This window comes from Myotis yumanensis, unplaced genomic scaffold (genome assembly GCF_028538775.1).
Source record: "Myotis yumanensis isolate MYYU_CA2020_CCGP unplaced genomic scaffold, mMyoYum1.0.hap1 SCAF_14, whole genome shotgun sequence".
Taxonomy (NCBI): domain Eukaryota; kingdom Metazoa; phylum Chordata; class Mammalia; order Chiroptera; family Vespertilionidae; genus Myotis; species Myotis yumanensis.
The window spans coordinates 2,300,741-2,312,929 of record NW_027223765.1 but is presented as its reverse complement, the minus strand read 5'-3'; the positions used below and the strand labels follow the sequence as shown (position 1 = coordinate 2,312,929).

General features: G+C 65.6%; 1 protein-coding gene across 7 annotated transcripts in view; it reads left to right on the top strand.

Annotated features, from left to right (window-relative positions):
* The first annotated feature begins 914 nt into the window (after positions 1-914).
* The window catches only part of CACNA2D2 (calcium voltage-gated channel auxiliary subunit alpha2delta 2), a 112,021-nt gene continuing 100,746 nt past the window's right edge, over positions 915-12,189 (top strand). For all 7 annotated transcript variants that reach the window (XM_070391341.1, XM_070391338.1, XM_070391339.1 and 4 more), the window contains exon 1: positions 915-1,234. In XM_070391341.1, the coding sequence (XP_070247442.1) occupies positions 1,014-1,234 (221 nt within the window). In that variant the 5' untranslated portion in view covers positions 915-1,013. The remainder of the gene's footprint in view (positions 1,235-12,189) is intronic.

The following is a 12,189-nucleotide window of genomic DNA, read 5'->3' as shown; positions in this document are numbered from 1 at the left end:
TCCCTCACCCAGAGAGCATGGGGGTGGTCACCGTCCCTCACTCCTCGTGTTCAGCAGAGTCTGTGGGTAGTTCCCGCTCAGAGGGTCTGGCCCCGTGCCCAGCTGGCATGGAGCATTCTCCCACCCTCTCTGCACCAGGGGCACCTTTGCGGGGACCTCGGGGGTGCTCCCTCTCCCCAGCCATGAGTGCTTGGTTCACTCCCGTTCTCACTTCAGCCTGGAAAAGGGGGTGGGAGCCCACACCGGCAGGCACCAGGAGCGAGCTGGGCTCTGCGGCCCGCGGGCCGGAAAGTAAGGATTGACAGCAGCTTCCCCGCCTTCGAAGGACCGGCGCCTCCAGGCCAGCGGGGCTCTGTGCAGGGGCCTCCGGCCAGCGCTGGACGAGGCGAGGCCGATGCAGAGGCCGAGCACACCGGCGGGGCTGGCGGCGGGCGCAGTGCCCGCTTAGCCCGGGAGCTGAGACGAGTGGCCGAAGAGGCTGCTCCCGCATTCGCAGCCCCTCGCCGGCGCGTGGGACCCGGGCCGGCCTCGGTCTCCCCTCGAGGACCCTGGAAGCGGCTGCAGCCGCGGGGGGTGAGGTGGAGCCGCTGCGCTCGCTGCGTCCGGGCTGCGGGCTGCCCTTCCCGCAGGAACGGCCTCCGGGCCTCCCGCCGGCGGAAGGTCGAGCCCGAAGGAGGCCGCGTAGGCGCCGCGCGGGCAGCGGGCAGCGGGCGGCGGGGACGGGGGCGCGGGCCCGGGCGGGCGCGTGGCCGCGGCGGGGGCGCGCGGGGGCGGGCCGGCGGGAGGAGGGCGGCGCCGGCGGGTTGGCGGCCGCAGCTATTTGAGCGCCGGTCCCGGGCGAGCGCTCAGAGCGCCGGGAGCCCGCGCGGCGGAGACATCGCGGCGCAGCCCGCAGCCCGCAGAGGCGCCGCGGCCCGTGCAGCCCGAGGTCCCGCTCCCGGAGGCGGAGGAGAGGCCGAGAGCGCCCGCCGCCCGCGCCCCCCTCCCCGCGGCGCCGCGTCTTGAATGGAAACATGGCGGTGCCGGCTCGGACCGGCGGCGCCTCCCGGCCCGGCCCCGCGCGGACCGCGCTGTCCCGGCCCCGCCGCGGCCCCCGGCCCGGCCCCGGCGCCCCGCGCCCCGCGTCCGGGCCCCCGCGCCGGCTGCTGCGGCTCCTGCCGCCGCTGCTGCTGCTGCTGCTGCCGCTGCTCGCCGCCCCCGGCGCCTCTGCCTACAGCTTCCCGCAGCAGCACACGTAAGTGGCCTCGGCCGCCCCGCGCCCCCGCCCGCGCCCGCTCCCGCTCCCCGCGCCCCGCAGCCGCGGCGGCACCGAGTCCGCTGCCCGCTGCGCCCGGGGTGGCAGCCCCAAGCCCCGAGGGCGGGCGGCCGCGTCCCGGCGCTGGTGGCTGCGTCGCGAAACTTCCCCGCGGTGCCCCTTCTCCCCCGCCCCACCCCCCGCACCCCGCCGAGCGGAGCGGAGCCAGGGCGCCCCGCCTGGCGTGGGGTGGGGGTCCGAGCTGGCCCGCCGGTTCCCTGGCCGCCGTCCCGGCGAGAGGGAGACCTGCGCTTGGGTGAGGGGCGGCGCGAGCCCTGCCTCCGGGGTGGGAACTGGCGCTCTCGGGCCAGAGGCGCGGGGCACCCACACCTGCCCCCCGTGGCCTTTTCCTTGGAGGGGGGCCGGATGCAGAGAATGTGGGCGCCGGTGGTGGCTCAGGGTCCCCTGTTCTTGGCCGCCCCGCTGCGCCTGGGGGAAGGGTGCCCTGTGAGCCCAATGGGGAGGCGCGGGTTCCCGGTGGGGGCAGAGGGTGTCTGGTGGGGAGGACCCCAGCTGCCCGGCTGCTGCCCCCGCAGGAAAACCGCATCTCCTGGGCCTGACCGCTCCTGGCCCTTTCCCTGGCCCTTCTGAGCCTCTCCCCCCTCCCCCCCCGCCCCCCCCCCCCCAGGAGCCTCAAACTCCGGCTTCCTCCCTCCGGGTGAGCCCATGCCAGATGTGCCTGGGCTAGGAGTGGGCATTCAGGGCATGTGCCCTTTAGGACGGCAGCTGTCTCTGTGGGCACCATGCCCCAGCCTGTGCCAGTGCCCAGACAGCCCTGCCCCTACTGGCTCCGGGTCACAGCAACCACCTTGCTGCCTGTTATCTGTCTCTGCTCCTCCCCCGGGAGCCACCTGTCCCGGCCTCCTTCACCAGGAGCCCGAGGACCTGGAAAATGAGCAGCCCGGCTGGGAGGGGAAGGGTCCGGCCTCAGGGAAGGGGAGAGGCTGGCTGTGCCTCTGAGACAGTCCCACGGAGGAGGGGTTCTGCTCAGAACCTGCGGCCGCCAGCTCCCCGTCTCCCAGACAAGGGCGCGGAGGAAGGCGAGCGAGGGGCGCGAGGGGAGGGCGCTGCTCCAGCCCCTCTTCCTCCCGCTGCTCTCCTCGCTCAGCCTGGCTGTGCTCAGGCGGGTGATCAGTCTGCAAATTACAGGTGCCGCACGGACGGACGTGTCCTCTGACAACTGTCTGGATTTTTCGTGTGTGTGTCGGGGCGGGGGGGGGGGGGGGGGGCGGGCGCAGGGAGAAGAGAATGGCACCAAGTTCAGGGCTGTGGGGTGCGTTTTTGCCTTTCCTTTGCTGGGAGGGAAATGGACTTAAGCCACGATGTTGGGAAAAAGAGCAAAAGCGTGATTTTTCTGTTGTTCTTTCCCCTCAAAGCCGAGCCCTAGCCGTTCCATAGATCCTCCTGTGAAGGCTCACACAGACGCCTTTCCACCTTTCCCCCCTCGCTCCCTCTCCCTCCAGCCTGTGGCGGGTCAGCTGGCTGTGGGGCCTGCAGGGGTCTCCCTGGGAAGGACAGTGTGAGCCCCTGGCAGGAGCGGACACCTGTCCCTCGGTCCCCAGCAAGGAGACGGGGAGGCGGGGGCGATGGCAGCTGGACGCTCTTCCCTTGGCGATGGCGTCGGAGCTAATTTGAGGGTTTGGGACACGTCTTGGGGACCGTCATTAGAGGACGAGGTGGGGGTAGGGTGAGGGCTGTGCGGCTCTGAGGGTCCGGGGGAGGTGACTAACCGTGTGACGACACTCAGGGTTTGACCGTGACAGCCAGCGCCCTTCAGCTGCCCTGGTCCTGCCGATGTGATGCCCATGGATCCTTGGAGGGAGGGAGGGGGGGAGGGGAAGAGGCCCTCCCACCCCCGCCCCCATTCATCGTGGCCACCGTGGCTGGGTGGAGTTGGGGCTCTCGCTGGACTGGCATAGGGCTGAGGCTGCTGGAGGTTGGGGTGTGGGGGTGGCCGCCCCGACCTCTCCAGGGTCAGCGTGGCCAGGCGGGGATGAGATGACACAGGTGGGTCTCTGAGGTGGGAGGTGGGACGCAGCCTCATGGCCCTGGGCGACGACCCTCAGTGGAGAGGCCCCAGATGGGAAGTCACGTCCTCATTAGTGTCTGGCGGTGCGACGGCCCAGCTTCTCAAGCTGCTGGGCTTTGAGCAAGTGCGGGCTCGGGTCTGGTGGCCGTTGTTTCCGTTCTCGCTCCAGCAGGCGGCGTGGCTCCGTGCCCACCGGGCGAAGCGGACCGAGGCTGCCGCCGATGGGGAGGGCAGAGGCGTCAGCGCTGGAGAGGGGACAGGGCTTTGGTTTTGAGGGGCTCTGTCACCCCACTTGGACCTGGATCAGGGTTTCCAACAAGGAGGCGACCACATGGGCACGAGTGCAGGCGTGTACACCCCTGCACGCGTGAGGCTGGGAGTGGGGTGGCCGAGGCGGAATCGGCACACACACGCCGTCACGGCTTCCTCCTGTTCCGTTATGCTCAGCCCAGCGTGGTGGCAGGTGGTGCGAGCGGCGTGAACGGCGCTGCTGGCTGCGGGCGGCCTGGCTGCTTCGCCTCTCCTCATCTCCTTCCTCCCCCGGGCCTGTCGGCCTCCTGCCCTCCCTGCCTCCTCCTCCGGGCCTCTCTCTTTTCTTACCACCCTGCACCTTTTTTGCTGGTCCCTTTCATCTCTCTGCCCACCCTGCCCTGCCCGCCTCTCTTGTTGCCTCTGCTGGACCTCTGTCCCTGTCGCCTGGGTCTCTCTGGCCCCTGCTCCCCGGGGTCCCAGCTGAGAGCTGGGGGAAGCACCCGGCTGAGCTGCCTGCTTGGCCCTGCTCCGCCCCAGGGATGGTGCCAGCCAGCGCCTGCCTTCCTCTGGGTGTGGGTGGGCATGGGTGGGGGGCAGAGAGGAGCCTGGGGGTCTGGACGCCCCAGCAGATGACTGACAGCTCCTCCTCCCGAGTGCCTCGACCGAGCATGCGTCAGTCTAGCTGCGGTTAATGGTGGGTGACGTGTGTCTGTCTGGGCCTCTGCACCTCCCTGTGACTCTCCCGTGGAGGGAGGCGGCGTCACACATCTGGGTCTCCGTCTCCCCAACAAGCTGCCGCAGCTTTTCCAGGAGGAGGGGGGGGCAAGGCGTGGTGGCCGGCCACCACCACGATGTGCAGAGCTGCCAGGGCTCGCATCCCTCCCGGGGTTGAGGGTTTGGGGGGACCCTTGGCTGCTGCCCCCCCTGTGCCCCACCTTTATGGGGGGCCTCTTTTGGCCAGCTGTCCAGGCTAAATAACCCCTGAGAAGGGAGGGAGCCCATTTTAAGATGAGTTCCCTCCTCGTCTGCGGCGAGTCTCACTCTGGGTTCTTAGTCACACTGGTGTGCCCAAGGGGAGACCGAGTCACGTGGAATGAGCGGGTCTGTGCACAGGTGGGCGCTGCCAGCTCCTGGCGCCTCGGAGGCGGGCGGGCGGCCCGGCCAGCGCCCGGGAGGAGGCGGGCGGGGGCATGCGGAGCGTCTGGTGGGCCCTGCGGGCTCATGCTTTGGTCTCCAGAGCTGACCCTCTCCATTGGGATGGCCTTGCCTCAGATTTCCCGACTGAGATAACAGAATTGCTGTAGATGCCGGTGGTGAGAGTTAATGGGAGAGGGTGTGGCCCCTGGTGGGCAGGGCGGGCGCCGAGTGACATTAGCATCAGGCCCTGATGCCACAGCCCGATGGGCCCCCACCCACCAGGATGCCTTGGGCCGTGCCGCTCGCTCAGGCTGTGCCCATCCACATGGGATGCCAGCTCCTCGGGGTGACGAGAGGCGGGCAGGCCACCTTCCTCCCTCTCTTGACTGTGGGGGACATCTCCAGGCCAATGGCGGCCTCCCCTCACTTAGCCCAGGCCAGGCCCCTTAACCTCAGAACCCAGGGTCATGCCCGTCCCCATACGGGGACCTGCCCAGTGCCCACAGCCGCTGGGTGGGGACTGCTCTGGCACTCAGCTGCCCTGCCAGGGGCTGGGCACCTCTGCGCAGTGGGCCCAGGAAGCTGGCAGTGGAAGCTCAAACCTCAGTCTGTGGAAGGGAATGAAGAGGCGTCCGACGCGAGAGGCACACGCAGGCCTCCCAGTGGTGACCTTGCTGCTCTGGCTCTGCCCTCTGAGGGGCCTTCCTCGGCCCAGGGTGGCCCCCAGCCGGGTCCTCATGCCCTGTGTCCGCCTCCGGCCCCTCCCAGGTGTGAGGCGATCGTGGGCCAGGCCTGCCTGGCATGGGCGTGGGAGGCAGAGACTCTGTCTCGAGTGGCCTCGGTGCCACCCCCCCCACCGCCCGGCTCTAGTGTGATGCACAGGGTAGGGGTGGAGCGGCTCATGGAAACCTGGGCCGGATCCTCTAGTCCTGGCGTTTCCATCGGGCCCGAGGGGGCTGCAGAGGTGGGTGGGGTCTCCTCCTTCCCTTCTAGCACCTTCCAGCTGCTCCCCCACCTCCCAGCTGCTCCCCCACCTCCCTGCTGCCCCCCCCTCCCCATCCTGCTGTTCTCTCAGGCCTCCAGGCTCGAGATCTGCCTCTAGAACTGGTGACCTGTGTCTTTAAGTGATGCGCCCGGGCCCTCAGGTCTGGGAGGGCGCCCTGGGGCCCAGGGTACCCTAAAGGCAAGGATGGGGGGCTTTCCCACGGCTGGTCATGGGCCTCCAGGACCTGAGGGCCTCCAGTCTCATGTCAGGTTGAGGTTTTTCGTCTGGAATCTGCAAGAAGCTGAAGAATCGATATTCCTATTCCCAGAGGGAGGTGCACGTGTGGTTTTTGCCGTTTCCCTTCCCTTCCTCTGTTGTCCTGTGTAACCTGAAGAGCCGCGCGCTGCCTGTGGCTGAGAGAGGGGAGTTGGCGGGACAGGTGCAGACCCAGGTGGCCCCGCGGGACTTGCCTGGTCCCCACGAGATCTCTTGGGGCTAAAGGAGTCCAGGATGCTGTCCTTCGAGCCCACAAAGCTGAGCCCGACGCCCTGACCTGCCACTGCGGGGCTCAGGCCATTGGTTTAGGTCCCCGGCCCTGGTCCTGCTCATGGACCACCTAGTCCCCCTCCTACCCCACCTGGGCCCCGCCCCCCTTCTGGGGTCTTGGCCACTGCTGGTGCTGGTGGCTGAGCCTGTGGGGTTGGGGCCTCACAGAGTAGGAGACCTGGTCTTGTTGGGATTGGCGTGGGGTGGGGGGGGTGGATGGGAGCGGAGATCTTCACATGGGGGACCTAAGGGTCCCCACCATGGGCTGGCCTGGTCCTGGGGGTCCTCTGTCAAAGGCAGTCTCAGCCCAGTCCCCTCCCCTGGCTGGGCAGCATGGTGGGGACCTTGACAAGGCCCTGCCCCCAGGCCTCAGCTTCCTCTCCTCTAGGGCCCTGAGAGGACAGGCCCCGGCTCTCCCCGCTCCTCTCCACATGGACCCCCAGCCCAGAGGGGCCTCATCTCCTCCATGTGAGGAGCCCGCACCCCCATCCTGGCCTCTGGCTGCTCTTTGGGTGTCTGGAAGCTGCTTCCTAGCCTGACCCACTTTGAGCTCCGATCGGCTAATTGTTTAGCAGGGAGGGGCACAGGCAGCCTTTCCTGCTGATCATTAAACCGTCTCCCCACCTTGGAAGAGGCTCCTGAAATAAAGGGGGAAGGAGTGGGGGAGCTGCCTGTCTTCCCTGCGTGCACCCTGGGCCCCGTGCTCCTGCCTCGAAGCCTTCCTTCCCTCCTGGCCAGACCTTTCTGAGTGAGCCCCCCTCTGGGCACACACTGAGGCTGGGCGGTGCCTCCCGACAGCTGTGCCATCTCGGGAACTTCCTCAGCCTCTCTGGTCTCGGAGTCTCATCTCTAGCCCAGAATTCCCTTGATGGTGTTGCCTCAGGGTGGGGGTGTGACAGGTCCTGAGGGATGGGCCTGGCCCCAGAGTGGGGTGATGAGGGCACACGGGCCCTGACTGGGTCCAGGAGGGCCCTCAGTCCAGCTGGGCCTGCACCCCGAGTGCCAGCCACCTGTCCCATGGCCCATAGCACCCACCACCCAGCCAGGCCCGAGAAGCACCTGAGACTCAGTTGTGGTTTTTGGGTCTTTTCTCCCGTGTGTGGCTCTTGCCTGGGCCTGTGCGCACATGTCAGCTTGTGTGTGGAAGTGTCTACATGTGTGTGCTCTCATGTTTTGTTCACATGTGTTAGATGTGTTCATGTCTGTACACACATGTACGAGTGGCCCTTTGTATATGAAGACATGCTTGTGTGCCCGTGTGCATGTGTATGAAAGTGCATGCCCGCATGTGCATGCTTGCGTGTTGTTTGTGTATGTGCAGACATGTGTGTTCGTGCATGCTCAGGTGTAGGTGTGTGCACGTGTGTGCATGCTTACGTGTTGTTTGTGTATGTGCAGACATGTGTGTTCGTGCATGCCCAGGTGTAGGTGTGTGCACACGTGTGCATGCTTGCGTGTTGTTTGTGTAGGTGCAGACATGTGTGTTCGTGCATGCCCAGGTGTAGGTGTGTGCACATGTGTGCATGCTTACGTGTTGTTTGTGTGTGTGCAGACATGTGTGTTCGTGCATGCCCAGGTGTAGGTATGTGCACATGTGTGCATATGGATGCGGGTGTGGGTGTGTGCTTATGCGTGTGTGCACATCTGCGTGTGTGGGCAGGTGCACAGTTTATCTCTGCCCCCAGAATGCGCTCCCAGTGCCCGCCTTCTGCACCTGCCTTTGAGGTTAGTGCCAGGGCCTGGCTGGGCAAGTGCTGACAGTGAGCAATGGACCCGCCTGGTTGTTAGGACCAGTGTTTTGCAAACTTTTATGTCAGAAACAGCCTGAGTTATGGCTGAGCTGGGAAGTTTGATCATCTACCAACTGGCTCGCTGACAGTCCGTAAGGAAACACACAGGCTGCGTCCTTGTAATTCAAATTTTTGCAAATTGAATAGTATTTAGATGCTCTAGGAGGCTTGGGACTCAGAAGCTGGGTGAGTTCTTCCTGGAGCAAAGCATCTTTGCAGCAGCCCTTCCCCGTGGGGAACCCGGAGGGTGGGTGCGGGGTCCGGGCTGGCAGTGGGGACCTAGCGGTGTGACCTTGGGCTGGTGTTTTCCCCTCCACGTGGGCGCTTGTCCTCTGCACACAAAGCGAAGGGAGACGGGCACCCCTGGGCATCTGCTGCAGGTGATTTGGGGTACAAAAGCTTCGCTTGATGATCCCCGCATGTCCCTCTATTTGGGGGGGGGGGTCTGGTGAAGACACTTCCTTTCGGGGTGAATTTTTGTCACTGGTTCTTCATGAGCAAGGCTGTGTGAGGGCCTGTGCTGGGCGCTGGCCTTTGAGGCTGCTGCCTGGGCCCAGGACTGAGGGCTTCTGATGTCAGAGGGACTGTTTGCTTTCCTGGCTTCTCATGTGTTGGCGGTGCCGGGAGAGCCCAGAACCTCAAGGCCTTGTGTTGGCGGTGCCGGGAGAGCCCAGAGTCCTCGGCATTTTGGGAGGGGTTTCCGCAAAGGACAGAAGTGGCCGAGAAGGGCTTGGGAGCCTGAGGGCCAGTGAGGGTTCCTGTGGGGGCAGGGAGCAGGGTGGGGCCACCTCCTCGGGCACTGTGGGCCTTGCATGGACCCTGACTTGGGAAGGAAATAGGGGACCCAGATACCTCCATTGTGAGGCAGGGAAACTGAGGCCTGTGGTGGCGGAAAAGAGCCTTCAGGGGTATTACTGCTGCCTGCACGTACTGGGGGTGGGGGGGCAGGACCCAGTCCCCGTGCTCAGTACAGGCTGCTCGAGACGCCATCCTGCTCCGCACCCCTGCACTGGGGCGCACATCTGATTCCCGTGAATAAACGCATCCTGACCCGCGGTGCAGGAGAATTGGGGCGCGGGAGAATCAGCTGCAGGAGAATCGGGGAGCAGGAGAATCGGGGTGCAGGAGAATCGGGGTGTGGGAGAATCGGGGTGCGGGAGCATCGAGACCGCTCTGCAAACCCCGAAGAGCCAGGAGCCGTGCAGTGCGGCCCAGCTCCGGCCGTGCCCTCGTGCGGGTTCCCAGTCACCAGGTTTCGGGCGGCCTGGCAAAGAACAGCTGTGTCGCCGGCTGGGCAGGAGCAGGCCAGCGCCCCCTGAGGTGGGTAGAGGCCTGCTCCTCGGCGTGTTTCCAGGCTGACGTGGCATTTAAGCCTTAATCACTTCGCCTGCAGCCGCGTGCTCCCGGCGCCGCCTGGAATGCTGCGTTTGAGGCCTTAAAGGCCAGGCCTGGTGCTGCCACCCGTTCCAGCCGGCACACAGCGCACAGCCCACCCCGGCCCTGCCCCGGCTTCATCTGTTAGAAAAGAGGAAGGAACTGCAGAACAGCCCAGTGCTGAGGGCGCTCACAGATGGTGTCCCCTTCTCCCCGAGCTCAGGCCTCCCCGGACCCCCACCCGTGCTGCAGTGTCTCCCACAGAGGGTGAGCTGGGACCTTGTCCTGGGCGGAGCCCTGCTTCTCAGCCCGGCACTCTGGCCTCCGGCCACTGGCCCTGGAAATAGCCAGGCCCTGGCTGGGCTGACCACCTGCAGGTCCTAGAGGTGCTCTGGCCTCTGCACCTCCGGCCCTGCTCGCCGGGTCCCTCGCCCAGCCGGCCTGCTCGGCCTGAGGACTGGGGCCGAGCCTCTCCGACAGGCCCTCCTCTGGCGCCCTCACCCCTGGGGGCCTCTCCCAGCCTGTGCTGTGCCTTCCCCACCCCTCCCCCAGTTCGCAGGGGCTTTCCAGGAGTTGGCACTGAGCTCACTGCTGCCCCCTGGAGAGCTGAGTCTGAAGAGTGCGTTTGGCTGCAAGGAAAAGCGCTGCTTCCCTGTGCACCTCGGTGACCGCGGGTGACGATTGTTCACCCTCCGAAGGGGTAGGCGCATGTGCGCTGCCGCGGAGGGACAAGCCCGCACCTGCACTGGCCTGGCTGCCGCACCTGTCGTGTGTCTGTCTGTCCTTGCTGACACCCTCCCGGCAACGAGGTGGCTGCCACAGCTCCAGGCATCACAGGTGCCAGACATTAGGATAAAAGAGGGGATGTTTCCTCTGGGTTCCTCTTAAGAGGAACCTCACCAAGAAGCCTCTAGCCAACTCCCCCTCACACCTCATTGGGTAGCACCGGGTCACATGTCCTCTCAAAACCAGCCACTGAAGGTGCACTGTGATTGGCTCAGGCTAATCAGGGTTTGCCCTTGAGCTAAGGATGGGTCACCTTGGGGCTGGCGTGGCGGTGGGAGATTCTTGCAGACTTGGGTTTCGTTAGCGAGCCTTGCAGGGAGTATGGAGAGGGGCAGGCAGTACCCGTATAGACAAGAGATCTGCGCGTGGGGGTGGGGCCCAGGAAGGAGGTGGGAGGGGAAGGGAGGAGAGGGTGTTCATGCTGGAGGGAAATTGGTACCGAAGTAGCTGTTTTAACCACATCATCAATCAGTGAGCTGGACCCTCACATATGCTGTCCAATGGGATTGGTCCGTTTTTATTCCCGTTTCATAGACAGGAAAATTGAGGCCGCAGGCTGAGTGGTACTGGGATCACACAGCTGGGGAGCGGGGGAGGCGGGATGTACACCCGGCACTGGGATCTGAGCAGCAGCCAGGGCCTCACACAGCCCTTCGCAGCTCGCCTCCTCCAAGCAGCCCCCACCTCCCCCCACCCCCGCCACAGGGCCTCGGGTGCCCCCACCCTCCCGCTTTCCCATCACCCCTGTCCCTCCGCAAGGCTGGGTGCATCAGGCCGAGGTCCGCAGAGTGCGGCTACAGGGGGCTGCTGGCTTTCTCACGGACCTGGGGCACCGGGGCTCCCCAGAGACGCTGACTGAGGGGCTTGTCAGCTGACTACCTTATTCCCACACCTCGCTTAGCTGCGTGCTGGCCGGCTCTGGGGAGCTCGCGGTCTGGGGGCTCCTCGGTGAAGAAGAAATGGAAGTGAGGCTGAGCGAGTCATCGCCATGCATGGCGGGTGCTCCCAGAGGCATCCAAGGGGTGGGGGTGGGGCGGACTCCTCTCCAGCCCCATTTCTGACAGGCACTCTCAGGGTCCCCACCATTTCTGGGGTCCTGGGCCTCCACGCTCGGGGCTGAGGAGGCTCTGGGGAGAGGGTAAGCCACTGAGGGGGGGCGAGGACAAGGGGCAGGGGTGGGGCGGGGGAGAAGCTCCCCGGCCTGATCCAGCCCAGGGTCCCCGAGCTCCAGGCAGGCCCCCTCCCTCTCTTGCTGACAGGCTCCCAAGGCCGCTGCACCCCGGGGCAGTGCCTCCTAGCACCCCGATGCCTTGGGCTGCCCACAGCTCATGACGGGGCCTCCCAGCCTGAGGCCCCCCAGTCCCGAGCTTCCTGGCACAGAGTGGATGGGGAGGGAAGTAGGGGCAATCCCAGGGGCCATTAAGCCGGGTGATTTGCAGGGAGCCAGCCTGGGGCAGTGTATTCCACAGGCGGGTCCAGGCCGGTGGCATTCGGAGGCCATTACTCCAAAACGGAGAAGGTGGGCGCTTCACAGGGCCGTGTAGTGGGACCCGGAGCCGTGGCTCCGTTGGCCGCCCTGTGTCCCCCTGCTGCCCCCAGAGAGCCTGGTCCAGGGGACAGTGATGGAGGAGGGCGGAGCGGGGGTCATACAGAGCGTCTCCTAGGTGACCTTGAGTCGTTTTGTGCCTCCTTTTCCTCATCTTTAAGATGGGACCCTATTTCCCATGCTGTGTAGTTGTGAGGCTGGAGCATCTGGTCATTCAGCCAACATGTTTTGAGCACCTACTGTGCGCCAGGCCCTGTACTCCAGAGATGATGTTTTGGTGACAATATCTATCAAAAATCACCAGGAAAACGGTGAGTGCTTTGCACTTGTGGGCACCTGTGGCTGAGTGGCGGCAGGAGGGTCTTATTGCTGGAGCCCCAGGAGCGGAGGGGGGGGGGGCGGGGGGGCGTAATAACATCACCCTCAGCCTCTAGAGCAGTGGTTCTCAAC